We start from the raw sequence: 27,756 nt of genomic DNA on the forward strand, positions 1-27,756 counted from the left end.
ACTTACTATTATGGCAACATTTTGATCCACCTAGCTCATGTGCAGCAGCAGCACTCAGTCCTCCACCCATTTGCAGCATTCCTTCTTAAGGTTAAACACTTTCTGGCCAGAAACCCTGTAGTGTTCACCACATATTCCCACTACCTAGCATTGTGCCCTGCCCAGTACCCAGTTCAAGAAGGCCATCAAATTAAAAAACCTGGAAAGACTGTGGTATAACCCAGAGAACATATTCCAATGTATTTTTTATTTTAATTGTTGCTCAAGTACAATTTTCTATCTTTTACTCCGATCCAAGCCCACCCACCCAGCCCTCCCCACATCCTACCCCTAGTTTTTGGCCATGTGTCCTTTATACTTGTTCCTGCAAACTTTTCCCCTTTCCCCTTCACATTCCCCAGAAATTCCCCTGAAATTCCCTCCCCTCTTCCCTCTCCCCTCGGGACACTGTCTGCCTGTTCTCTATTTCAGTGTTTTTGGTTATATTTTGCTTGTTTCTTTGTTTTGTTGTATAGGTTCCTGTTAAAGATGAGATCATATGGTATTTGTTTTTCACTGCCTGGCTTATTTCCCTTAACATAATGCTTTCCAGCTCCATCCAAACTGTTGCAAAGGGTAGGAGCTCCTTCTTTCTTTCTGCTGCATAGAATTCCATTGTGTAAATGTACTGTAGATTTTTGATCCATTCATTTACTGATGGGTACCTAGGTTGCTTCCAACACTGAGTTATTGTAAATTGTGCTGCTATGAACATTGGGGTGCATAGGTTCTTTTGGATTAGTGTTTCAGGATTCTTAGAATATAATCCTAGCAATGGAATTCCTGGGACAAAAGGCAGATCCATTTTCAGTTTTCTGAGAAAATTCCTTACTGTTTTCCATATTGGTTGCACCAGTCTGCAATCCCACCAACAGTGTACTAGGGTCCCTTTATCTCCACAACTTCTCCAACACTTGTTGTTTGTTGCTTTGTTTGTGATGGCCATTCTGACTGGTGTGAAGTGGTATTTCTTGGTGGTTTTAATTTGCATCTCTCTGATAGCTAGCAATATTGAGCATCTTTTCATGTGTCTCTGGATCCTCTGTATATCCTCCTTGGAGAAATAAATGTCTGTCAAGTCCTTTGCCCATTTTTTAATTGGGTTGCTTGTCTTCTTAGAATGGAGTTGTGTAAATTCTTTATATATTTTGGAGATGAAACCCTTGTCTGAGGTATCATTAGCAAATATGTTTTCCCATACAGTTGGTTCTCTTTTAATTTTGATACTGTTTTCTTTAGCTGTGCAGAAGCTTTTTATTTTGATGAGATCCCATTTGTTCATTCTTTCCTTTATGTCCCTTGCTCTGGAGGACAAATCAATAAAAATGTTTATGCGTGAAATATCTGTGATTTTCCAGCCTATGTTCTCCTCTAGGACTTTGATAGTGTCATGGCTTATATTTGAATCTTTTCTCCACCTTGAATTTATTTTTGTGTATAGTGTAAGTTGGTATTCGAGTTTCATTTTTTTTCAAATAGCTGTCCAGATGTTCTCCCAACACCATTTGTTGAAGAGGCTATTGTTACCCCATTTTATATTGTGGCCCCCCCCCCGTCTAATATTAATTGACCATACAGACTTGGGTTGATATCTGGGCTTTCTATTCTGTTCTATAGGTCCAAGTGCTGGTTTTTGTGCCAGTACCAAGCTGTTTTGATTACAGTGGCCTTGTAATACAGTTTGGTAGCAGGTATTGTGATCCCTCCTACTTTCCTTTTTTCTCAAAATTGCAGCAGCCATTAGGGGTCATTTATAGTTCTATATAAATTTTTGAAGTGTTTGTTCTATGTCTGTGAAATATGCCACTGATACTTTAATAGGTATTGCATTGTGTAATTTGCTTTGGATAGTATGGACATTTTGATGATGTTAAGTCTTCCAATACATGAACATGATATATGTTTCCAACTTGTTTGTGTCTTCCTCGATTTCTTTCTTCTTTGTTGCATAGTTTTTTGCATACAGGTCTTTTACCTCCTTGGTTAGATTTATTCCTAGGTATTTTATTTTTCTTTTTGCTATATCGAATGGGATTGTTTTCTAGATTTCTGAATCTGCTGCTTCACTGTTGGTATACAAAAATGCCTCTGATTTGTGCATATTGACTTTGTATCCCACTGTTTTGCCAAATTCATTTATTAGGTCAGCAGTATTTTGGCAGAGTCTATAGGATTTTCTATGTACACTATCATGTCATCTGCAAACAATGACAGTTTTGTTTCCTCCTTTCTGATTTGGATGCCTTTTGTTTCCTTTTCTTATCTGAACACTATGGCTAAAACTTCCAATACTATATTGAATAGAGGTGGTGCAAGTGGACAGCCTTGTCTTGTTCCTGATCTTAGTGGAAAAGATTTTAGTTTTTGCGCATTGAGTATGATGTTGGCTGTAGGCCTCTCATATGTGGCCTTTATTATGTTGAGGAATGCTCCCTCTATTCCCACTTTGCTGAGTGTTTTTATCATAAATGGGTGCTGTATCTTATCAAATGCTTTTTTTCACATCTATTGATATGATCATGTGATTTTTGTCTTTGCTTTTGTTTATGTGACATATTACATTTACTGATTTGTGAATACTGAACCACCCCTGCATCCCTGGCATGAATTCCAGTTGGTCATGGTATACGGTCTTTTTAATGTATTGTTGGATACACTCTGCCAATATTTTGTTGAAGATTTTAGCACCTATATTCATCAGAGGCTTTGGCCTGAAGTTTCTTTCTTTATTATGTCTTTATCTGGTTTTGGGGTTAGGATGATGCTGGCTTCATAAAGAGAGTTTGGGAGTCTTTTATCATTTAAATTCTGGATTTTTTGGAATAGTCTGTGAAGGATAGGGGTTAGCTCTTTCTTAAATGCTTTGTAGAATTCTACTGAAAAACCATCTTATCCCGGACTTTTGTGAGTCAGGAATTTTTTGATTACTACTTCAATTTCATCTGCTGTTATTGTTCTGTTCAGGCTTTCTGCTTCTTCTTTATTGAGTTACGGAAGATTATATTTTTCTAGAAATTTGTCCATTTCACCTAGGTTTTCAAATTTCTTGGCATACAGTTCTTCATAGTAATTTCTTACAATGCTTTGTATTTCTGTGGTATCTGTTATAATCTCTACTGTTTCATTTCTGATTGTGTTTATTTGGGTTTTCTCTCTTTTTTTCTTGATGAGTCTGCTTAAAGGCTTGTCGATTTTGTTTATCTTTTCAAAGAACTAGCTCTTGGATTCATTGATCCTTAGAATTGTGCTTTTAGTCTCTATGTCATTTAATTCTGCTCTGATCTTGGTTATTTCCTTCCTTCTGCTTGCTCTGGGCTGCCTTTGTTGTTGTTCCTCGAATTCTTGTAGACGTAGGGTTAGGTTGTTTGTTTGAAATGTTTCTGACTTTTTTAGGTGGGCCTGTATCACTGTGAACTTCCCTCTCAGGACTGCCTTGGCTGTGTCCCATAAGTTTTGGGTTGTTGTGACTGTGTTTTATTTGTTTCCAGAAATCTTTTGATTTCTTCCCTAATTTCATTCTTGACCCATTCATTGTTTAATAGCATGCTATTTAATCTCCATGAATTTGAGTGTTTGGGTTTTTTTCCTTGGGGTTGGTTTCTAGTTTCAGTCACTTCTGGTAGGAGAAAATGCTTGATATGATTTCAATTTTCTTGAATTTGTTGAAGCTTGTTTTGTGTCCTATTATGTGGTCTATCTTTGAAAATGTTCCATGTGCATTTGAAAAGAATGTGTATTTAGCATGTTTGGGGTGAAGGACTCTATATATATCACTCAAGTTCATTTCATCTAGGACATTGTTCACCACATATATCTACAGTATCTTTGTTGGTATTTTCTTTGGAAGATCTGTTCATTTTTGACAGAGGGGTGTTAAAATCCCTTACTATAATTGCGTTGCTGTCAATATCTTTCTTGGAGTCCTCTAATATTTTCTTTATGTATTTGGGTGCTCCTATGTTGGGTGCATATATATTTATATTGCTTATGTCTTCTTGGAGGATTCTTCCCTTGAATGTTATGAAGTGACCTTCTGTGTCTCTCTTTATGGCCCTTTTTTGGAAGTCTATTTTGTTTGATATGAGCATTGCTACCCTAGCTTTTTTTTTTCCTTTCTGTTTGCTTGGAATATTTGTTTCCAGCCCTTCACTTTCAGTCTGTGTAGGTCTTTTGTTGAGGTGGGTGTCTTGTAGGCAGCATATGTGTGGTTCATGCTTTGTTATCCATTCAGCTATTCTATGTATTTTAACTGGAACATTTAATCTATTTACGCTTAAGGATATTATTGATAGGTACTTAGTCATTGCCATCTTTGCATCTGTGTTTTCCCCTCTCTCTCTCTTATTCTTCCTTCCTTCCTTTCCTTAAAGCAGTGCATTCAGCATCTTTTGCAGAGCTGGTTTGGTGGAGGTATATTCTTTTAGACTTCCTTTGTTTGGGAAGCTCCTTATTTGGCCTTCTACCTTGATTGAGAGCCTAGCCTTCGTTGCAGGCCTCTGGTTCTCATTACTTAGAATATTTCTTGTCGTTCTCTTCTGGCTTGAATCATTTCCATTGAGAACTCAGCTGCTAACCTTATTGGGGCTCCCTTGTATGTTACTCCCTGTTTCTCCCTTGCTGCTTTTAAGATTGTCTCTTTGTCTTGGTAGTTTGCCATTTTAATTATGGTATGTCTTGAAGTGGGCCTCTTTGGGTTCTTCTTGATTGGGACTCTCGGTGTTTCCTGGATTTGTGTGATTTTTTTTCTCTTATCAAATTAGAGAAGTTTTCCATCATTACTTTTTCAAATAGGTTTTCTATCCCTTGCTCTTCTTCTTCTACTTCTAGTATCCCTATTATACGGATATTATTATGTTTCATATTGTCTTACATTTCTCTTAATTCCTCTTCATTCTTTCTGAGCCTCTTTTCCTTTTCTTGATCTTTCTGGGTGTTTTTTTCTACTTTGTCCTCTAGCTCATTGATTCGATCTGCTGCTTCATCAACCCTGCTTTTCATTCCTTTCTGAGGACTGTGTTATTCAGTTCAGAAATTGTATTCTTCATTTCCTCTTGGCCCTTGTTGAGATTTCTATTTCCTTTTTCATGTTGATATAGTGTGCAGTGAGTTCACTGTAGCTTCCCTGTAGTTTCTGGTAGCTCATTGTGAGCTCATTGAGATTTCTGATAATCATTGCTTTGAACTCAATATCCGAGAGTTGAGTTGCCTCTATTCCATTTAGCATTCTTTCTAAGGCTTCCTCCTTTCCTTTCATTTGGGGATTGTTTCTTTGTCTTCCCATTGTTTGTGAGACTCTTCTTCTTAGCCTCAGCTTCTTAAATTGATCTGTTCTGGCTCTCTGAGTTTATGGTGTGAACCTCTGTGGTAGAATACTTATGAGATTCAGTAGTGCAGTCTCCTTGATCTCCCGAGCTCACTAGTCTTGGGCTGTCGTTTAAGTTGGCTCTGTGTTTGTCTTTCGGTTTTGATTGTTGTTGGGACTTTCTTTGGTGGGTCCTTCCCACCAGCTGGTTAACTGGGGGTCACTCTGTCTACCACCTCTTGTATTTTGTTGTGCTGGTGAGGGCAGGTTGTGTTGAAGCGCGTTCTTCCTTGTTTATAAGATTCTGAGGATTCCCTCTTGCTCTGGTTCAGTTGTTTGTATTGGATTGTTTCTCCACTACTTAGTTGTATTTCCAGATAGGTCCTGGATTGAGGTTTGTGTGGTTTCCACTCCCTCCTTCACCTTCTTCTGTTGTTATCTGTTAGTGGTTCTTTGTTGTTGGGTTTCCTCTTCCAGTGAGTATCGTGGTGTTCTCCACTTTCACCTACTCTTTTTTGTGATCAGTTGGAGGAGGAAAGCAAAATGGTCTGAGACAGCAAGAGAGTATTTTATGATATTTACAGTAGCAGCCAGCAAAGAAGAGAAAGGAGATCCTTTGGCTATGTATAGTGTTAACCGTGAGCTTCTACCCAACTGGCCAATTTTCAGAAAGGATGGAAAGAAGATAAGACTCTTGTTGGGGAAGGAAGGATTGTGAGTTGGATCTAGACAGCAGTGAGGTTGTGGGAGGTCAGATTCTGAGGTAAGGTGAGTGGAAAGGGTAGTAAATAGGTGTAGTGTGTGAGAGAAGAGAGTTAACCACTACAGTAGCAGAGTTCAGAAAACCGTGAAGTGGGCTAAGATCTGGGAGGGGTGTTGTGAAGTATTTACAATTGTATGGAAAAGCTATTATTTACAATAATATTAGAGTAGCAATCATATGACAGAATCTATGTGATTTAGATAACAAGAATAGGGAGTATAGGACCTTGAATAGTGTGTTAATGGGACACAAGTGAAGTGAAGGACAGTAAATTAGCAATACACTATTAAAGAGATATCAGTGGAAACCTGTCAAATGATACAATATAACCAGCCTAGCAAAGCAGAGTATACAGAAAGAAGAGGAATACAAAAGTACTATTAAAATAAAAATGTAAGAATGGAAAAAATAATAATAATACAAATATGCAATAACTTCCTGGTTCTCTGTAAAGCAGAGTGAAATTTATCTTACTGAGCAGCTGTTGTGATGCCCCTTCTTTGTGTCCAACTCTTGTCTTTTCATAGTTCCAGGGTCTTTGGGGTTTTTTTGGTCTCACTTGTATGTATTTAAAAAAAAAGGCAGATGAAGGAAGGAAGAAGAGATAAAAACTGGAAAGCCAAGAAGAAGGAATAAATCAAAAAAGAAGGAAAGAGAGTTAAAAGGAATTGAAAAATAAAAAATAGTAAAAATTAAAAAATTAAAAAATTATTTAAAAAAACAGAATAAAATTATAAAGCCTCTTGGTTTCAAAGTGGCCAAACCAAGTTTTTCTGGTCTTGCCTGCTACAGCAGGGTGAGGGGTGATAGGTATGGCTTTTCTTCCTTCCTGATCTGCACTCAGTCAGCCTCGCACACTCTCTGGGCAGCTATCCTGGCATGTCTCCCCTGCACCTTGGGTGTGGGATCCAGGCCATTGCCTGGAGTTACCGCTGTGGGCTGGGGTGCAGGGGTGCGCTTGCACACGCTGGAACAGGCTGCCTCACCCTTCCCAGTGATATGAGGGTGGTAGGGTCTTCCACACAACGTTATGTGCAACCTCGGGACCACTGCCCAGCTGGGTGACAGGGAGGCTGGAGCGAATGCTATAGGAGAATTACCCAAACTGTATCTGTCTTTTCACTTTTTCTTTTTGAGAAATTCCTCCTACTCGAGCCTTCCACTGTATAAAGTGGCCTGGCTTTTCCCACAGCCCAATTCTCCAGCCAGACCAGTGACTATGGGGGTCCATGCCCATCACTGTGTGACTCTCAACTCTGCTGGTGTCCACAGACTCCACGGTGCTCACAGCCCCTGTGTGTTTGCTAGCAACCAGGTTTCTCCTGGTGCCGCTCAGATCTTGTTTGGCTGGGGAGGGAGCAGTTGTCCTGGCTCTCTCCCAAGGATTCTGTGGCAAACCCGGCAATGGGCACCAAGCCTGGGACTGCAACCCCCTTGGACCTCGAGCTGATCCCTGGGACCTTATTGTCCTGAAGCACTCTCTTTACCATCTGGTTTTTGGGTTCTGCTATGATTTTTGGTTTCTTATTTTCATATATGCTGAGGTACAGTTGGTTGTTTGCTTTTTTACTCTGTAGATCGGCTAGGATTTTCTCCCATGTGTAGGTGGGAGTGGAGTCTGCTCCCTCCTACCTCAACGCCACCTTCCTCCCCAATTTTCTGTTTTATAAATACTCATTTATGTGTGTGCTTGTGAGTTATATGAAATGTTATCACATATGCAGATCCACATTAACCACCACAATCAAAATACAGACAGATGTGCTCTATCACGACAAAGATCCTCTGTGCAACCCCTTTATAGTCATGTTCTCCATCTCTACAATTTTATTAATTCAAGAATGCTATATAAGTGGCCATAACACTGAAACACTGTGTAGACTGAAAAGTCATGGGTTTGATTTTTGTTTGGGGCATATGCCTAAGTAATGAGTTCCACTGTATTAGGGGCAAGTAAGAGAGGCAATCAATCAATCTTTCTCTCTCTCTCTCTCCCCCTCCCCCCCCCATCTCTCCCTAAAAGCAGTGGGGGGAAAAATCCTCCAGTGAGGATATTAAAGAAAAAATAAGAATGACATATAATGGAACCACATAGTAGGTAATCTTTTGACATTAAAGTTTTTTACTCAGCATGAGTCCTCTAAGATCAATCTAAGTTGTTGAATGTATCAATAGTTTATTTCTTTACTACTGAATAGTATTCCGTGGTAGGAATATACCACAGTTTAACCCCTTACCTCCTGAAGGTCATTTGAGCTGTCTGCAATTGGGGGTTATTACAAATAAATCTGTACACATTTCTGTGTAGACATTAGATGGAAATTTTCTGTGATAAATGTCCAGGAGTACAATGCCTAAATAGCATATGGTAAATCTATATTTAGTATTTTAAGAAACTGCCAAACTGCACTGGCTGGTGTGGCTCAGTTAATTGAGCATTGTCCCATAGAATGAAGGGTCATGGGTTTGATCCCCAGTCAGGGCACTTGCCTGAGATGCAAGTTGGGTCCCTAATCAGGGCACGTGCAAGAGGCAACTAATCAATGTTTCTCTCTTACATCAACATTTTTCTCCCTCTCTCCCTCCCTTTCCCTCTCTCTAAAAATAAATAAAATCTTTAAAATTAGTAAGCATGTCCTCAAGGAAGAGTAAAAGAAAGAGAAAAGAAAATGCCAAACTGTTTTCCAGAGTACCCATATTATTTTACCTTCTGACTAGCTTTGTATGAGATCCAGTTTCTGTGCATTCTCAGATACTTGTATGAGTATTGTGGCCCCATTATTTTAGCTGTTCTAGAAGGTGTGTAGTGCTCACCACCAAGGTTTTAATTTTCATTTCCCTAGCAGTTAAGAATGTTTCCCTGACTTCCGGCAAGATGGAGGAATAGGAGGACGCACGGTACCTCCTCGCACAACCAAGAATAGAACAACAGTAATTTACAGACAGAATATCACTCAGAACTGACAGAGGATTTATCTGAATGGAAGTCAGACAGCCAAGAAGTTGAAGTAGACCCGTACATCCAGACTGGTAGGGGACGTGAGCCGGGCAGGCGCGGGGCTGGCGTGGGCTGGTGGTGCGCGGAGGTCAGGGAAAATTTGGCGCAAAATCGGTGCGACAGCCATCTGGGGCGCAAGAATGCAGCAGTGAGCCCTGAGTACGCAAGCTGCACCTGGGGGACCTAGTGAGGCAGCGATTGTGGACCAGGGCAGAGCTTGCAGACCAGGATCCCAAAGAAGGGTCTGAGCCTAGGAGAACAGAACTACCGCCATTGTTCCCTCCCGTCCCCACTCCTGCCCCCATATACAACGTCACAATCTAGCGACTGGGGTGCCCAGCCCCGGTGAACACCTAAGGCTCCGCCCCCCACCATAACAAGAGCGACCAGACCAGGAAAAAAAAAAAAAAAAAAGGAGAGACACGGAAAGACATAAGACATGTTTCAAACAGAACAGATCAGTTCCCTGATGCTCATCAGTTGCTCATCCTTTTGAGCAACCAAGAAATAGCCAATCTATCAGATGCACAGTTCAAAACACTGGTGATCAGAAAGCTCACAGAATCGGTTGATTTTTGGCGCAATTTAGATGAAAGGATGCAGGTTACCATAAAAAGAGATGCAGGAAGATATGCGGAGGAGAGCCAATAGTGAAAGGAAGGAATCTGAGTCTCAAAACAATACAGTGGACCAGAAGGAAGATAGAATCAACCAAGCAGGAAAGCATGATGAAATAAGAATTCGAAAAAACGAGGAAAAGCTTAAGAGCATCCAGGACACCTTTAAACGTTCCAACATCTGAATTATAGGGGTACCAGAAGGGGAGGAGCAACAAGTGGAAAAGTTATTTGAACAAATAATAAAGGAGAACTTCCCCATTCTGGCAAAGGAAATAGTCTTCCAAGAAATCCAAGAAGCTCAGAGAGCCCCAAAGAAGTTGGACCCAAGAAGAAACACACCAAGGCACATCATAATTACATTGGCCAAGGTAAAAACGAAGGAGAGAATCCTAGAAGCAGCAAGAGATAAGGGGACAGTCACCTACAAAGGAGTTCCCATCAGACTGTCAGCTGATTTCTCCAAAGAGACCTTACAGGAAAGAAGGGGCTGGAAAGAAGTATTCCAAGTCATGAAAGACAAGGACCTACATCCCAGATTGCTCTATCCAGCAAAGCTCTCATTCAGAATGGAAGGGCAGATACAGTGCTTCTCAGATAAGGTCAAATTAAGGGAGTTCATCATCACCAAGCCCTTATTTTATGAAATGCTAAAGGGACTTATCTAAGAAAAGAAGATAAAGAAAAGACATGTATAGTAAATGGACAGCAAATTCACAATTATTAACAACCACACCTAAAGCAAAACCAAAAGAAACTAAGTAAACAACTAGAACAGGAACAGAACCACAGAAATGGAGGGCACATGGAGGGCTAGCAGCAGGGGGGTGGGAGGAGGAGAGAGGGGGAAAAGGTATAGAGAATAAGTAGCATAGATGTAGGTTGAAAATAGATAGGGGGAGGGCAAGAATAGTACGGGAAATGTAGAAGCTAAAGAACTCACAAGTATGACACATGGACATGAACCAAAGGGAGGGGAATTTGGGTGGGAGAGGGGGTACAGGGTGGGGGGGAGAGAAGGGGGGAAATGGGACAACTGTAATAGCATAATCAATAAAATATATTAAAAAAAATGTTTCCCTAATGGTTAATGACATTTCTCACATGCTTATGTGTTTATCTGACGTCTGCATTTATAATCTTATGCTTATTTCCTAACTGTTTTTTAAGTGATCGATTTTGAAAGCTCTACATATATTCTAGGTATGAGTTCTTTGTGGTCGATAAATATTTTCTCCCAGTCTGTCCATGTCCTTTTATCATCTTAATAACGTCTTTCACAGGCCATAAGCTTTTAAATTGGGTTTAGTCCAATTTATTGATCTTTTTCTTTTCGGAATTATGCTTTTGGTGTCATGTTAAGAACTTTTCATCTAGTGTCAGATCCAGAATTTTCTATTTTCTTCTAAAAGTTTTGTACAGCAGTAGGCAAAAGCAGCTTTATAATTGTGAGTATGCAAAACATAGAGTTTATTCTTATATTAACATTTATTAATTACTATATTATTTATTTGTACACGGTAAACTTATTTTGGTTCATGCCTGTACTTCACATTTTACATTTATGATCCACTTTAAGTGAATTTTTAATGGTGTGAGGTTTAGGTTGAGAATCATTTTTTTCCCCTATAGATGGCCAAATGCTCCAATACTGTTGAAAATATAATTTGCGTCTATTACATTGCTTTATTTGCACCTTTCTCAAAAAATTTTTGGGTTCTTGATTTCACCAATCTATGTTTCTATCCTTCTACCAATACCACAATGTCTGGATAGCTACAGTAATACAATGCAAGTGATCCCTAAACCACAAAAGGGTTATGGATGCCGACCCTCCAGCACAGTTGAAAATCTGCATATAAATTTTTATCTAAATTTTTTTGAATTACAGTTTACTTTCAATATTATTTTGCATTAGTTTCAGGGGGGTTATACAATCATACACTTTACAAAGTGTTCACCCTGATATTTCCAGTACCCAACTGGCACCATATATCTCAATTCCTTTTTCACCCAATGCATATAACTTAGACTCCCCTAAAACCTAATTACTAATAGCCTACTGTTGATCAGAAGCCTTACTGATAACATAAACAATTTATCAACACGTATTTTATATAATATGCTGAATTATGATAAAGTAATCTAGAAAAAAGGAAATGTTATTAAGAAAAACGTAAAACAAATATATGTATTTACTGAAAAAAAAATCACACATATGTAGACCTGTGCAGTTCAAATTTGTGTTGTTCAAGGGTCAACTGTCTTAAAATCAGGCAATGATTCCTACCAACCTTATTCTTCTTTTCCAAAACTGTTTTTATAGTTTTTTCTTAGTTCCTTTGCCTTTTCACATAAATTTAAGAATAGCTTTTGTATATCTACAAAATAATCTTCCCGAGATTTTGATAGAAAATGTTAAACTGACCTTCAGAGCAAGATGGAGGCATAGGTAGATATATTTTGCTTCTTCACAAAACCAAAAGAAGGATACCAACCAATTTTGACATAAAATACAATGAGAACTGCCAGAAAATCTAACTGTATGGAAGTCCAACAACAAAAGAGTTAAAGAAGAAACATTCATCCAAACTGGTAGGAGGGGCAGAGATGGGCAGCTGTGATGGAGAGAACACATGGTAAGGCCATAGCTGACAGGCCAGGTGGTCCCACATTTGCGTGGGGATATACAAGAAGGAACAACTGGGGAGTGAGACAGACTGTACAGCCCAGGGTTCCAGCACAGAAAAACAGAGCCTCAAAACATCTGGCTGTAAAAACCTGGGCATTGCAGTGGCAGGAGAAACCTCCAGTCTCAGAAGAAGTCTGCTTGAAGGGTCTATGGGTTCCTAGAACATATGTTAAGTCCATTCACCCAGGAATCAGCACCAGGGCTACTCCTTGAAGGGTGCAATTCGCTTGTGGGTAGCAGGGGAAGTCACTAAAAGTGGGGCTAAGCCTCTGCCCCTCACTATGTAACAGGTACACTGAAACAAAGAAATATGGCACGAATGAAAGAACATATCCAAACTCTAGAAAAAGAACTAAGCGACAAGGAGATGGCCAACCTATCAGATGCAGAGATCAAAACACTAGTAATGAGGATGCTCAGAGAAATAATTGTGCACAGATGCAAAATAAAGGAAGAAGTGAAGGCTATACAAAGCGAAATAAAGAAACATATACAGGGAACCAACCATGTAGGGAAGGAAATGAGGACTCAAATCAACAATTTGGAGCAGAATGAAGAAACAAGAAATGAAAAAAATTTTGGGAAGCTTAGGACCCTGTGGGACAACTTTGAACATTCCAATATCCAAATCATAGGGGTGCCAGAAAGAGAAGAGGTAAAGTAAGAAATTGAAAACTTATTTGAAAAACTAATAAAAGAAAAGTTCCCCAATCTGGTGAAGGATATTAGACCTAAAACTCCAGGAAGCTCAGCGTTCCAAACAAGTTGGATCCAAGGAAGCACACACCAAGGTACATCATAATTAAATGGCCAAAGATTAAAGGTAAGGAGGGAATCTCAAAATCAGCAAGAGAGTTACCCACCAAGGAGTTCCCATAAGATTATCAGCTGATTTCTCAAAAGAAACTTTGCAGGCAAGCAGGGGCTAGAAAGAAGTATTTAAAGTCATGAAAGGCAAGGATCTACATCCTAGATTCCTCTATCCAGCAAGGCTCTCATTTAGAATGGAAAGGGCAGATAAAATGCTTCACAGATATGGTCAAGTTAAAGTAGTTAATCACCAAGCCGTTCTTGCATGAAATGTTAAAGGGACTTATTTAAGAACTAGAAGATCAAAACTACAAACAGTAAAATGACAGAAATGGAGACCACATAGAGAGTTATCAGTGGGCACGGGGAGGCAGGAGAATGGGGGAAAAGGTACAGGGAATAAGAAGTATACATGGCAGGTACAAAATAGACGGGGGGGGCGGCTAAGAATAGTATAGGAACTTCCAGCAAAGATGGAAGCATAGGTAGACACACTGTGCCTTCTTGCACAACCAAAAGAAGGAGAACAACAAATTTAAAAACAAACAAACAAACAAACAAACAAACAAACAGAACTGCCAGAGAATTGAACTGTGTGGAAGTCTGACAACCACAGAGTTAATGAAGAAACGTTCAGGCCAACAACCTATTGGATGCACAGTTCAAAACACTGGCTATCAGGATGCTCCAGGAATTCACTGGGTACTACAACAGCGTAAAAAAGACTCAGGCAGCAATGAAGTTTGCATTTTATGAAATAAAGAAAAATCTACAGGGAACCAGCAGTGACAGGAAAGAAACCAGGCCTCAAATCAATGGTTTGGAGCAGAAGGAAGAAAGAAACATCCAACCAGAACAGAATGAAGAAACAAGAATCCAAAAAAAATGAGGAGAGGCTTAGGAAACCTCCAGGACATCTTTAAATGTTCCAACATCCAAATCATAGAGACGCCAGAAGAAGAGGAAGAGCAAGACATGGAAAATTTACTTAACAAATAGTGAAGGAGAACTTCTCTGATCTGGCAAAAGAAAGAGACTTCTAGGAAGTCCAGGAAATTCAGAGAGTCCCAAAGAAGTTGGACCCAAGGATGATGGAACAAGGCACATCATCATTACATTAGCCAAGGTAAAAACAAAGGAGAGAATCCTAGAAGCAGCAAGAAAAAAGGGGACAGTAACCTACAAAGGAGTTCCCATCAGACTGTCAGCTGATTTCTCAAAAGAGAACTTTCGGGTAAGAAGGGGCTGGAAAGAAGTATTCCAAGTCATGAAAGGCAAGGACCTACATCCAAGATTGCTCTATCCAGCAATGCTTTCATTTAGAATGGAATGGAAGGGCAAATCAAGTGCTTCTCAGATAAGGTCAAGTTAAAGGAGCTCATCATCGCCAATCCCTTATTTTATGAAATGTTAAAGGGATTTACCTAAGAAATAGAAGAAGATAAAAAAATGTGAACAGTAAAATGATAACAAACTCACAACTATCAACAAATGAACCTAAAAATCAAAACTAAAAACGAACTAAGCAAACAACTAGAATACAAACAGAATGACAGAAATGGAGATCACATGGAGGGTTAGCAACAGGGGAGTGGGAGGAGGAAAGAGGGGGAAAAGGTATAGAGAATAAGTAGCATGGATGGAAGGTAGAAAATAGACAGGGGGAGGGTGAGAATAGTATGGGAAATGTAGAAGCTAAAGAACTTATGACATATGGACATGAACTAAAGTGGAGGAATGTGGGTGGGAGAGGGTGTGCAGGCTGGAGGGGAGTGAAGGGGGAAATGGGGCAACTGTAATAGCATAATCAATAAAATATATTAAAAAATAAAATTTATATATAAAAAAGAAAGTTGGAACCAAGGAGGAACACACCAAGGCACATCATAATTGCATTAGCCAAGATTTAAGATAAGGAGACAATCTTAAAAGCAGCAAGAGTAAAATGACAACAAACTCACAGGTATTAACAACCTAACATAAAAAAAACAAACCAAGTAAGTAAGTAAACAACTACAACAGGAACAGAATCACAGAAATGGAGATCACATGGAGGGTTATCAGCGGGGGAGTGGAACGGGGAGAGAGGGGGAAATGTACAGAGAATAAGCAGCATCAATGGTAGGTAGAAAATAGACAGGAGGAGGTTAAGAATAGTATAGGAGATGTAGAAGCCAAAGAACTTATATGTATGACCCATGGACATGAACTAAAGGGACAGAACTAAAGGGTGGGAGGGGGTGTGCAGGGTGGAGGGGAATAAAGCGGGGGATGGGACACCTGTAATAGCATAATCAATAAAATATATTAAAAAAAAGAACACTATAGGAAATGGAGAAGCTAAAAAACTTGTATGTATGACTCATGGACATGACTAAGGAGGTGGAATGATGCTGGGAGAGAGGGTGCAAGGCAGAGGGGAATAAAGGAGAGAAAAAATGGGAAAAAAGAGAGAGAAAAAGTGAACAGCATAAAAAGGTCCAGTCAGAAACAATGGATATAGTAATTGAAATAAAGAACAATTTACAGGGAATCAACAATAGAGTGGATGAAGCCGAGAATCAAATCAGAAATTTGGAATATAAGAAAGCAAAAGACACCCAATCAGACCAGCAATAAGAAAAAAGAATACAAATAAAAATGGGGACAGTGTAAAGAGTCTCTGGGACAACTTCAAACATGCCAGCAGGGGCTTCATAGTGCCATCAGGTGAAGAGAGCAAGAAATTGAAACCTATTTGAAAAAATAATGGCAGAACACTTCCCTAATCTGTTGAAGGAAATATACATACAAGTCCAAGAAGCGCACAGAGTTCCAAACAAAATAAACCCACATCAAGACATTATAATTAAAATGCCAAAGGTTAAAGACAAAGAGAGAATCTTAAAAGTAGCAAGAGTAAAGCAGTTAGCAACCTACAAGGGAGCTCCCATAAAACCTTGAGCTGATTTTTCTAAAAAGAAATTTTTGCAGGCTAAAAGGGATTGGTGATAAATATCCAACACGATGAAAAACTAAGACCTACAACCAAGGTTTTTACCCAACAAACCTATCATGTAGAATTGAAGGGCAGATAAAAAGTTTCCCAGACAAGAAAAAGGTAAAGGACTTGATTACTACCAAATCCATATTACATGAAATGTTAAAGGGTCTTCTTTAAGAAGATCAAGAAATATGACCAGTAAAAAGGCAATAAATACAGTTATCAACAATTGAACCTAAAAAAAAACAAACATAAATGCAGAACAAAAACAGAATCACAGACATGGAGAATGTTTTGACAGTTGTCAGATGGGAGGGGGTTTGGTGGGATGGGCAAAAAAGGTGAGGGCATTAGGAAGTACAAATTGCTAGTTACAGAATAGTTTTGGGATGTAAAGTACAGTACAGGGAATGAAGTAGCCAAAGAACACATATGCATGACCCATAGACATGGACAATGATGTGGGGATTGCCTGAGGGAGTGGGGTGGGCTGGGTAAAGGGGGGCAAGTAAGAAAATTCTGACAACTGTAACACCACAAACAATAAAGTATTATTTTTACAGAATAATGATTCTAACATGTTATTAATAAAAGTTATGTTACTGTGTCTCTTAGATATATTAGGTTACAGAAATTCAGAAGTTCCCTTCTATTTCCTGTTTGCTACATGTTTTGTTTTTAATGGTAAGCAAGAATTGACGTTTTTTTTTAACCCTCACCTAGAACATGTTCACTGATGCGTGTGTTTGAGAGAGAGAGCGAGAGAGAGAGAGCGAGAGGGAGAGAGAAACACTGATGTGAGAGAGAAAGAACTGGCTGCTTACCATACAAGCCCTGACTAAGAATTGAACCCATAACCTAGGTGTATGTCCTGAACAGGAATCCAACCCACAACCTCTTCATGTAGAGGAAGACACTCCAATCAAGCCAACGGGCCAGGGCAAGGACTGACTTTAAATAATTGTATTGCGCCTATTGAGATATTCAGTTACTCTGGTGAATTATATTTATAAGGTTTTCTAATGTTAAGCCACCCTTATATTCCTAACATAAACTTAATAAAGACAGTGCTGTATTCCATTTGCTAATCTTTTGTTTGGATTTTTACATTAATATTCACAAAGAAGACATGCTTGTAACTTTTATTCTGCTTACTAAACTTTTCTGGTTTGGATAGTAAAGTTATATAATAGCGCCATTAAAAGAAATTGGGAAGATTCTCTTTTAGTATTCTCTGGAAGAGTTTTATTATTTATAAAACATACCTGTAAAAACAGGTAGGTCCAGTGTTTTCTTTGTGGGAATATTTTTATTTGTTAATTCAATTTATTTAACTGTTACAGAACTATCTGGACTCTTATTCTTCATTCAGTTTTAGTAACTTATATTTTACTAAAGTCTGTGCCGTTTCCTCTAAATGATTACATTTATTACCATAAAATTGTTTGCAGTATACAATATGCTTTTTAATTCCTTTTACATCTGTATTTATGTTCCCCCTTTCTTTCCTAATATTGTTTACATGCATCTTTCTCTCTCTTTATAGCTCTTGTTTGTTTTGTTTTTCTTGCTCAATCTTGCTGGAGTTTATTGCTCTTATCTAGGAATCAACATTTGGTTGTATTGGTCCTTTATATTGTACCAACAATATATTACTAGTCTGCTTTTATTTTTGTATTTTTTCCTTTATGCTTTTTTTTGGTGTTTATTTGGTTACTTTTACTCTAAGGTTAGAAACTTAACACATTAATTTTCAACCTTCTGTTTTAATATAAACATTTAAGGTAGTATATTTTCTTTGTAGTAGTTTTTGCTGTGTAAGTTTTGATTTAAGTAGTACGTTACATGTCGTTCACTTGTAAGTATTTTTAAGTTTCCATGATGACTTTTTCTTAATCCACAAATTTAGAAATTTTAAAACCTTAAAATATGGAAATGTTTAGTTTTTATTAGTTATCTATCATTTAGTTGTATACAAAGAACATGGCCTCTAAGACATCAATTCTTAAATTAAGATTTACTTTAGCCTAGTCAATGGTCCATTTTTTATAAATATTACATGTAAATGTGGATTCTCTAATGCTGGACATAAGGATCTAATATTTTTATTATTAAATTAAGCTTAGTTGTGTGGTACAAATTTTCCATTTCTTTATTAATATTGTCCATTAAGATGAATTTGTCAATTTCTTCCTATAATTGAATTCATTTGTGAATATATCTTGAAGCTATTTTATTAGGTAAATAAAACCCTAGAGCTGATACTGGCATTTGTAATCAGAGTAGCTCTTTCATTTACTAGGATTTTTTTTTAAGAGGGAGAGAGTAGAGGAAGCCTGGAAGTTTTCCTTACTTTCTCCATACCCATCAACTTATTTAAAAATATGTTTATTGAGAATCTTCTTGTTTTGTAGCAGTAAGGGACTATGGACTATTTAATCTGCCATTGTTTTTATATGTCAGTCTAAGGACTGGTGCCAAGCTAAGGTATGTAAGCATCTTGTAAAAACACTGCTTAAAAATACAGATCTCCAAACCTACTGAATCCATACTTAGATAAGATCTGGGATTCTGTAATTTTAGAAAAAAACAATTCCTTTTTTGTCCTCTTTATCTACCTAGCTGGGTACCATTTCTTTCCTTAAAAGCCACCCCTAACTCTCTAGGCAGAGTTGAATGCCTCTTCTCAGCTCCACCAATACACTGTCATTGCTTCATGACATATAAAACACAGTAAGTATGTATCTCTCCCACTTTTCTGTACATTATTGAAGGGCAGAGTGCATACATTTATGGTACTCTCATTCATAGCATAGTGTCAGACATGTAGCTGGTTTGCAATACAGGTTTTCTGAATACAAACTACTGTAAAATTCTATGTATGAAAATAATTTTTTAAATGATATAATGACTATCCATTAGGAAAGGTATCATCATGGGAGCTTTTAAAAATTATACTTTCCTGAGTGTATCTGGATTTAGTGAAAGAGTCACCACCTCCATGACCTCTACTTTGTGGGAATAACACACATCAAAAAGAGGTAGTTGAAATGGTATTTGGAGGAAAAGGACTTTGACTGAAGTTGGTCAGAGAGAGAAGGATATTCCAAAAAGGGAATGACATATTTGAAGACACTGAGGTATCAAAAACAAGTGACAATGAAAGAACTCTAAGTGACTTGGTTTTACCAAAATGGTTATAGAAAAATGGCAAGAAAAAAAAAATCTTGAGATGTACAAAGGATCAGTCTCCCAAAAGCCTTCTATGATAATGCTAAACAACTTTAACTTCCCATGAAACCTGTGAAACACTATTGAAGAAGGGAGTGGAAAACAGACTTCCATTATACAAAGAATACTCTGGATAGAGTATGGAGAATGGATTCAAGTGGAAAGAGAGTGGAGACAAAGAGGCTAGTTAAAAGGCTGTCATAATAACCCAAGAAAGAAGTAGTATGGCCCTGAACCAAGACAGTATGAAGACAGTACAGAAGAGATTTGAAATATATTGTAGAAATAAAATTGCAATTAATTAGTTACTAACTAAATGTGGGATCTGAAAGAGAGAGAAAGGAGTCTGAGTCTCTAGCTGTAGCAAATAAATGTGTGAACAGTGATACCATTTATAAATATGGGGAATAAAACCAGATGAGCAGTTTTTAGGGTTGGGACTGACAGATTGTATGAGGGAGGAATGCTAGCTTAGTGTCTAGTCTGAGTCTGAGGTGGCCTTAAGGACATCCAGACAGAAATGGGTGACTTGCATAAATGAGTATTTAGCTAAGAAGAGAGACTTAGGCTGTGGATGAGATTTGGTGTCACAAATAGAGAGATGGTAACTGAATGCATAGTAGACGAGATCATTCATACAAGTGTTAGAGTGAGAAAGAGGGAGAGACAGAGACAGAATCATGAAGAAGACAAAGGCAAACTAAGGAAGAGAAACTCTGAGAATGGGGTGATCAGCCAGAGAAGCAAGAATAAAATTTTGAGAATATTATGGAAGGAAGGCATGGTTAACAATGTCAAAAGTCAGAGGGATCAGTGGGGAAGAAACCAATGGGGACTGTCCCTCATTGCATTTGAAAACTGGAAAGCTATTAGTACTTTAGATAAAAGTTCAAGTGGGGAGTCTAGGGTATAAACCATGGCCTAAATACATAGGTAATAAAAATGGGAATAAAAATAGTATTGTGTATTCTTCCAAGATTCTGTTTGTTTAGATGTTATCTGCATGCACATGCAAGTACATATGTCCACGTAAGCAATAAAGTGGGGAATGAGGTGAGATATAAGGGTTAACAGAAAAAAAAGAAACATTTAAATAAGGGAAAAGTGTTTACAGAAAAAGGCTGAAAACATGAAGAGCAGTGACAACAAAGAGTAAGGTCCATGAGGAGGAATGAGGATTCAGGATACAAAGCTAGAACAGCAAGAGGGAAGACTTCTCTCCAGGGACTTCAGCAAAAGATAAGTGCAAACAGAAGTAAGTTTCCAGGTGGTAGAGCATGAATTTGAAGAGTTATTTCCTGATTTAAATTTTTTTCCTTCAGACCTGAAGGCAAGATTATATTCTAAGAATAGTGAGAGGGAGAGGGTGGGGTCTGAATGACAGTTTACTCAGGGAAGGGCCAGAGTAGAATGACAGTGGGCTTAGTGAGGACAGCAGGGCAACAACAGGGCCAGCTAATACAGAAGTGTACTCTAGGCGCACACACACAGTAGCCCAAAGGTTAGATAAGCTAAATGACTGATTATTCCAAGGTTGAGGTTTCACAGGGTGGGTAGAATTAAAGATCCATAGAAATTCATTTTGAATATATAGGAACAGTAAGGCCCTGGCTGGTGTGGCTCAGTGGATTGAGTGCCGGCCTGTGAACTAAAAGGTCACCGGTTCGATTCCCAGTCAGGGTGCATGCCTGGGTTGCAGGCCAGGTCCTCACTTGGGGGATGTATAAGAGACAAGTATACGTTGATGTTTCTCTCCCTCTCCTTCTCCCTCCCTTCCTCCTTCTCTAAAAATAAATAAATATTTTTAAAAAGAACAGTAAGAAAGTGATTAAGTAATAAGTAGGGTAGGGAAGAAATATACTATAATAAAGGAAAAAGGTTCAAGAAACTGTCTTATGAAGTCAAAGAGCTGGAAAGAGAGAAACCAGTCCTCAAGGTAGCAGGTAGTATAAGATTTCAGGGGTGAAGATGACTTAAGATTTAGAGGCGAATAGGTTAAGAACTATTCAGCAATAGTGTCATACAGCTCATTCACAGAGACATGACATCACCCCAAATGAAAAAGGTACTGGGAGAAGAGGAGTGCAAAGAAAGAGATAATGAATGTCATTCTTGGCACTCACGCTGTCTGCAAATGTGTGAGAAGAGGCTGGGAGACAGGGATTAACTATGAAGTAAGGAGAGGATATATATAATGGCAATAATGTGATGTATCTGGACAGCAAGTGCCTTGGAGAAAATCATTTTATTTTGCAACTTGAAAAGTAATGGCCTTCAGTAGAAAACCCTGTGGTTATGTGGGAAGCAAAAACAAGCAGCCCGCACCTGAAAGACAGAAAGTTTACTAAGGGGAGAGGCAGGCTTCCACTAGGACAAAGTGGACAAAGGATTCTCTGCCTGGCATGCTCACAGCAGAGTACAGCTCCAGAATATACTGTGGAATAAAGTCCGCAGGGGAGGCCAAGTGGCAGGAGAAGGCACACAGTATCATCTCCTCACAGGAAGAAACGTCTCTTCCTAATCCTAGGTACAAACACAAGGTGAATGGCTCTCTTCCTGAAAAGGCATACAGAAAGAAGAGTCTGAGCAAATGTGTTAGGTACAATGTAAAGCAGGTCTCCTTGTAACCTTTAACTGGAGATGTCCAACATGCAGTTGGGCACATATATCTAATGCTCAGGAGAAAAATCCCAAGAATTTTATGGACCTGCACACTTGAAAGTAATGTAAGTTGTAAATATTTTCGTTAAAAAAAAGTCTCAGTTCCAATTTTTAAAAATTCCTCCCTTTAGATCAATTTAATAAAAAAACCAATGAGGGGATTCAAATCAAGCTTCTCACAACCAATGGTTGCAATTACAAGAGATACATAAAAATTAAAGGCAACTCAGGACTTAGTGGGGAGGATGGAAGGTGGCTGTGGTCACACAAAGGTAGCAGGGGGGACCTCGTGATGGAACTGTTTCACTGGTTAATATTTGAACTATGGTGGAGATCACATGAATCTACACATGTGATAAAACTACAGAGAACTAAACACATGCACAAATGAGTGCATGTAAAACTGGATGTATTATATCAATGTCAGTATCCTGGTTGTGCTATTTTACTATAGTTATGCAAGATATTACCACAGGGGGAAACTGGATGAGGGTATACAGGATCTCTGAGTATTCTTACAACTGAATGAACATCTACAATTATCAAAATAAAAAGGTTTACTTTTTAAGTAAAAGCAACACAGCAGGTGTACAACTGAAAAATACTGTCTTTAAAACTCATACTAAACACAAGAGAATCAGTCTCCAGCTCTGTAATTCTCAACCAGAAAGTTGCAGAGGGTAAAGGGGTACCTAAGTGTCAGAATTACTGCCTTTACCCCCATTCCCTGAATATACACTCACACAAGAACAGCTGCCACAGTGAGCCACAGGTTCTGGAGGAAATCTGTCACAACTTCAAGTATGCTGCAACTGAAGAAAAGTGGAAAACCACACTCTTACAGCTATGTTACAAATACATCTAACTGGAGAGGGAAAAGACATGTAAGAGAAACTTAATATATAATAAGTAAATTTATAATAAACATGAAATTACTTCTCATTTGATTTGTACAAATCAGCCAATACATTCTTCATGTAAATGTACTTGGTGAATGAATATAAATATTCTGTGCATATAAAAGTAAACATATGTACTTTTCCTCCAGTATTTGATTGATTTTCAGTTTATATCCATGCCCACCAACAAGGAATAGGTCACCTAAACTTACGAGCCCTCCATCAGAAGGACAACAACAAATTTAAAAACAAACAAACAAAAAAACCCCAGAATGGCCAGAATTGAACCGTATGGAAGTCCAACAACCACAGAATTAAAGAAGAAACATTCATTCAGGCTGGTAGCAGGGGCAGAGATGGGCAGCTGGAGCACAGAGCTCAACCGGCAAGGCAGAGGCTACATGACCGGGTGTGTGAGGAGGTAGAGGCCTGCAAACTGGGCGGTCCCACATCAAGTGTGGATAAACTGGAACAAACAGCTGGAGAGCAAGACAGACGGTGCAACCCAGGGTTCCAGCATGTGGAAATAAAGACTCAAACCTCTGCTAGTAAAAACCTGTGGGAATTGTACTGGCAGGAGAAACTCACAGCCTCACAGGAGAGTTCATTAGAGAGACCCACAGTGTCCTAGAGCATACACAAAACCACACACCCGGGAATTGGCACTAGAAGGGCCCGATTTGCTTGTGGGTAGTAAGGGAAGTGACTGAAAGCAAGCCCAGAGCAGAGCAAGACTCCTCCCCACCACACAGTGCCACAATGCAGCAAAATGGGTTGACCCAACCTGACAAATACCTAAGGCTCTGTCACTTACTAAGTAACAGGCATGCAGAGACAAAAAATATGGCCCAAATGAAAGAACAGATCAAAGCTCCAAAACCAGAACTAAGTAATCGAGAGATAGCCAACCTATCAGATGCACAGTTCAAAGCACTGGTAACCAAGGATGCTCACTGAAATGGTTGAGTATGGTCACAAAGTAGAAGAAAAAGTGAAGGCTATGCAAAGTGAAATGAAGAAAAATATACAGGGAACCAACAGTGAAGGGAAGGAAACTGGGACTCAAATCAACAATTTGGAGCAGAAGGAAGAAGTAAACATTCAACCAGAACATAATGAAGAAAAAAGAATTCAGAAAAAGGAGAGGCTTAGGAACCTCTGGGACAACTTTAAATGTTCCAACATCCAAATCATAGGGATGCCAGAAGAAGAGCAAGAGCAAGAAACTGAAAACTTATTCAAACAAATAATGAAGGAAAACTTCCTCAATCTGGTGATGGAAATAAACTTCCAGGAAGTCCAGGGAGTTCAGAGAGTCCCAAAGAAGCTGGACCCAAGGAGGAACACACCAAGGCGTGTTCCCAGTTTATATCCATGCCCACATGCTGCATCACAATTATATTACCCAAGATTAAAGATAAATAGAAAATCTTAAAAGCAGCAAGAGAAAGGGAGAGAGTTACCCACAAAGGAGTTCCCATAAGACTATCAGCTGATTTCTCAAAAGAAACTTTGCAGGCAAGAAGGGGCTGGAAAGAAGTATTTAAAGTCATGAAAGGCAAGGACCTACATTTGCGATTACTCTCTCTAGCAAAGCTATCGTTTAGAATGAAAGGGCAGATAAAGTGCTTCCCACATAAGGTCAAGTTAAAGGAGTTCATCATTATCAAGCCATTATTCTATGAAATGTTAAAGGGCCTTATCTAAGAAATAGAAGAAGATAAAAAAATGTGAAGAGTAAAATAACAAACTCACAGCTATCAACAAATGAACCTAAAAATCAAAACTAAAAACAAACTAAGCAAACAACTAGAATACGAACAGAATGACAGAAATGGAGATCACATGGAGGGTTATCAGCAGGGAGGGGGAGGGGTGAGAATGGGGGAAAAGGTACAGAGAATAAGAAGCATAAATGGTAGGCACAAAATAGACAGGGGGAAGTCAGGAATAGTATAGGAAATGGAGAAGCCAACTAACTTATATGCATGACCTATGGATAGGATCTAAAGGGGGGAATGTTGGAGGGAGGCGGGGGTGCAGGGCAGAGAGAGAAGAAGGGGAGAAAAAATGGAACAACTGTAATAGCATAATCAATAAAATATACTTTAAAAAAGGAATGCATCATCTATAAAGGTACACAATATGGCCTTGAATAAAGTGAGTCTATTTAGCCTATACAGGAAGCCTTGGCACACTAATACCAAATCCTCATCAACTAGAGAAAGGAACAATGACACAAACAAGCTGAAACCAAAATGCAACAGATTCAATATTTTTTTTAAATGTCCCTACTAAAAAGTAGCCCTAAAAGAGAATACTTAAGTTGAGCCCACTAAAATCAAACATGGGGAAACATTTTGGAGTGGTAAGACAACTAATTTAATATCTGAACAAGTGATATCAATCAGAACAAAAAATAAAATCACTTAATAATGAACACATATTGAAAACCTTGGTATTACAACTGGTCACAAAATTGTGGGTGTTGGTGTGTGTATATATATCAGAATCTAAACAATGATCCACAGGGGACTCTTATGTGAAAAGAATGGCATTATCAAAAGGCACTAGGAGAGCCACTGAAAAGACTTTATGGTACGAAAATGGTTAAGTAGAACAACAGCTATAATTAGTATGTGCAAGATTCTAATTTTGAATTTAAGAAAATATGTGTATACAGTTTGACAGAAAATATCAAAAGAATATAAACCCAAAAGATTTTGTTTTTAGATTGTGGGGTTTAAACAGTTCTGTGTTTTAAGTTTTCTACAATAAGTACATACTAGTTTTGTAATTTTGGGTAGAAGAAACAAACTATACCAATTAATATTTAAGTAATACTAATACAGTCTATGGAATAATAGGAAAACAAAGTATGTATACATGAATATGCATATACACATATAAGATTAAATTATTTTAAAGAAAGAAAATTATGAAGAAAAGAAAAAAGATTGATAGAAAATATCTTAAAATAGTCCTGGCTGGTGTGGCTCAGAGGATTGGGGGCCAGCCTGCAAACCGAAGGGTCGCTGGTTCAATTCCAATCAGTGCACATGCCTACGTTGCGGGCCAGGACCCCAGTAGGGGGTGTGTGAGAGGCAACCACACACTGATGTTTCTTTCCCTCTCTTCCACCCTCTCTTTCCCTCTGTGTAAAAATAAATAAATAAAATATTTTTTAAAAATCCTGATGAATTAAAAAAAGAAAGAAAGAAAAAATATCAAATAATGGTGGCTGTGTGAATTGAAATCATTTTGGGTAATTTTTTCCTTCTAGTATTTTATGCTCTGAATGTGTATTGTGTTGATATAAAAAATTACTACTAATGCCCTGGCTGGCATAGCTCAGTGGATTGAGTGTGGGCTGCGAACCAAAGCATCGCAGGTTCGATTCCCAGTCAGGGCACATACCTGGGTTACAGGCCACGGCCCCCAGCAACCATACATTGATGTCTGTCTGTCTGTCTGTCTCTCTCCCCTCCTTCCCTCTCTAAAAATAAATAAGTAATCTTTAAAAAAAATTACTACTGTACTTATCAACCCTGACCCCAAACCTTTTTCACTGTATCCTGACTCCTGAAACAAGCCAACAAATATAAATATGCACACAAACCCATAGGTACTTACATGGGCTTACATCTCTGTATCTGTTTCGATTTCTGTTTTCTGGAAACTTGGCCACTCTATGAGGATAGTCATGGGACTCACTGCGAATTTCCTTAAAACAACAAAAATATATTTTAATATTCTTCTTAAATTTTATATAGCAAAACAGGTACTTTCCTAACCAGTTTCCAAAATAACATTTATGGAACACTTATAATATGTCAAGTACTATGCAAAGCACACCATCTACATTATCTCATTCAATTCTCACAATACCAATGGGAACGATTATGTTCTCTATTTTACATGTGAGGGATGATAGTCAAACAACCTGTTTAAAGGTCACAAAGCTATTAAGTGGTAGACCCCAGGACTGAACCAAGGTCCTTCAGGCACCAAAGTCTTTGCTCTTGATATATTTATTTAATGTCACACTATATTCAACCTTTACAAGGCAACATTAAACACTTCATGTCATGTAGAATTAATGCAATGGAGGTATCTAAGATTACATCATACCCAAATTTCTGACTAAACTCTCAGTAATATTTATCTGTATTTCAGTTTCTACCTTAAAATGTTAATCTACTTATTCATCTTCATGACATGTAATGAAATCCAGAAATATCCTCAAATTTTACTTCTAGAGCCATAAATGCTTAGCAACAACCACTAGGCCTGAGGCCTCATTTTATGACACTTATCATTTGCTGTATTCCATTATGAGAGAAATTCTGTGAGGTTATGCCTGCATTAGGCACTCTGCTACTTGTTTCCAACATCAGCAGTTTTTTTCTCTCATATTAAATATAATTCTAAGCCTGGCTGTTATAGCTCAGTGGATTCAGCGAGGGCTGCGAACCAAAGGGTCCCTGGTTCTATTCCCAGTCAGGGCACATGCCTGGGTTGTGGGCCAGGTCCCCAGTGGGGGCCACTTGAGAGGCAACAACATATTGATGTTCCTCAACCTCTCTTTCTCCCTCCCTTCTCCTCTGTCTAAAAACATAAATAAATGAAATTTAAAAAAAAAAGAAATATAATTCTAAGAATTCAGGTAAAAACAGAAACGTACCCCCAAAATTGTGCATTAACAGCAAAAATTTGGACTTTTGCTCACACTACCACATGTGAGAAAAAGCACTTTAAAGG

The 27,756-nt window shown here is 38.4% G+C and overlaps 1 protein-coding gene across 3 annotated transcripts in view; it reads right to left on the bottom strand.

Moving 5' to 3' along the window:
* Nucleotides 1–27,756, bottom strand: part of PTPN2 (protein tyrosine phosphatase non-receptor type 2) — a 142,618-nt gene that overhangs the window by 67,756 nt on the left and 47,106 nt on the right. For all 3 annotated transcript variants that reach the window (XM_028523917.2, XM_036009349.1, XM_036009348.1), the window contains exon 2: nt 26,629–26,719. In XM_028523917.2, the coding sequence (XP_028379718.1) occupies nt 26,629–26,719 (91 nt within the window). The remainder of the gene's footprint in view (nt 1–26,628; nt 26,720–27,756) is intronic.

The sequence above is a fragment of the Phyllostomus discolor genome, chromosome 9 (genome assembly GCF_004126475.2).
Source record: "Phyllostomus discolor isolate MPI-MPIP mPhyDis1 chromosome 9, mPhyDis1.pri.v3, whole genome shotgun sequence".
In the NCBI taxonomy this organism is placed as follows: Eukaryota; Metazoa; Chordata; class Mammalia; order Chiroptera; family Phyllostomidae; genus Phyllostomus; species Phyllostomus discolor.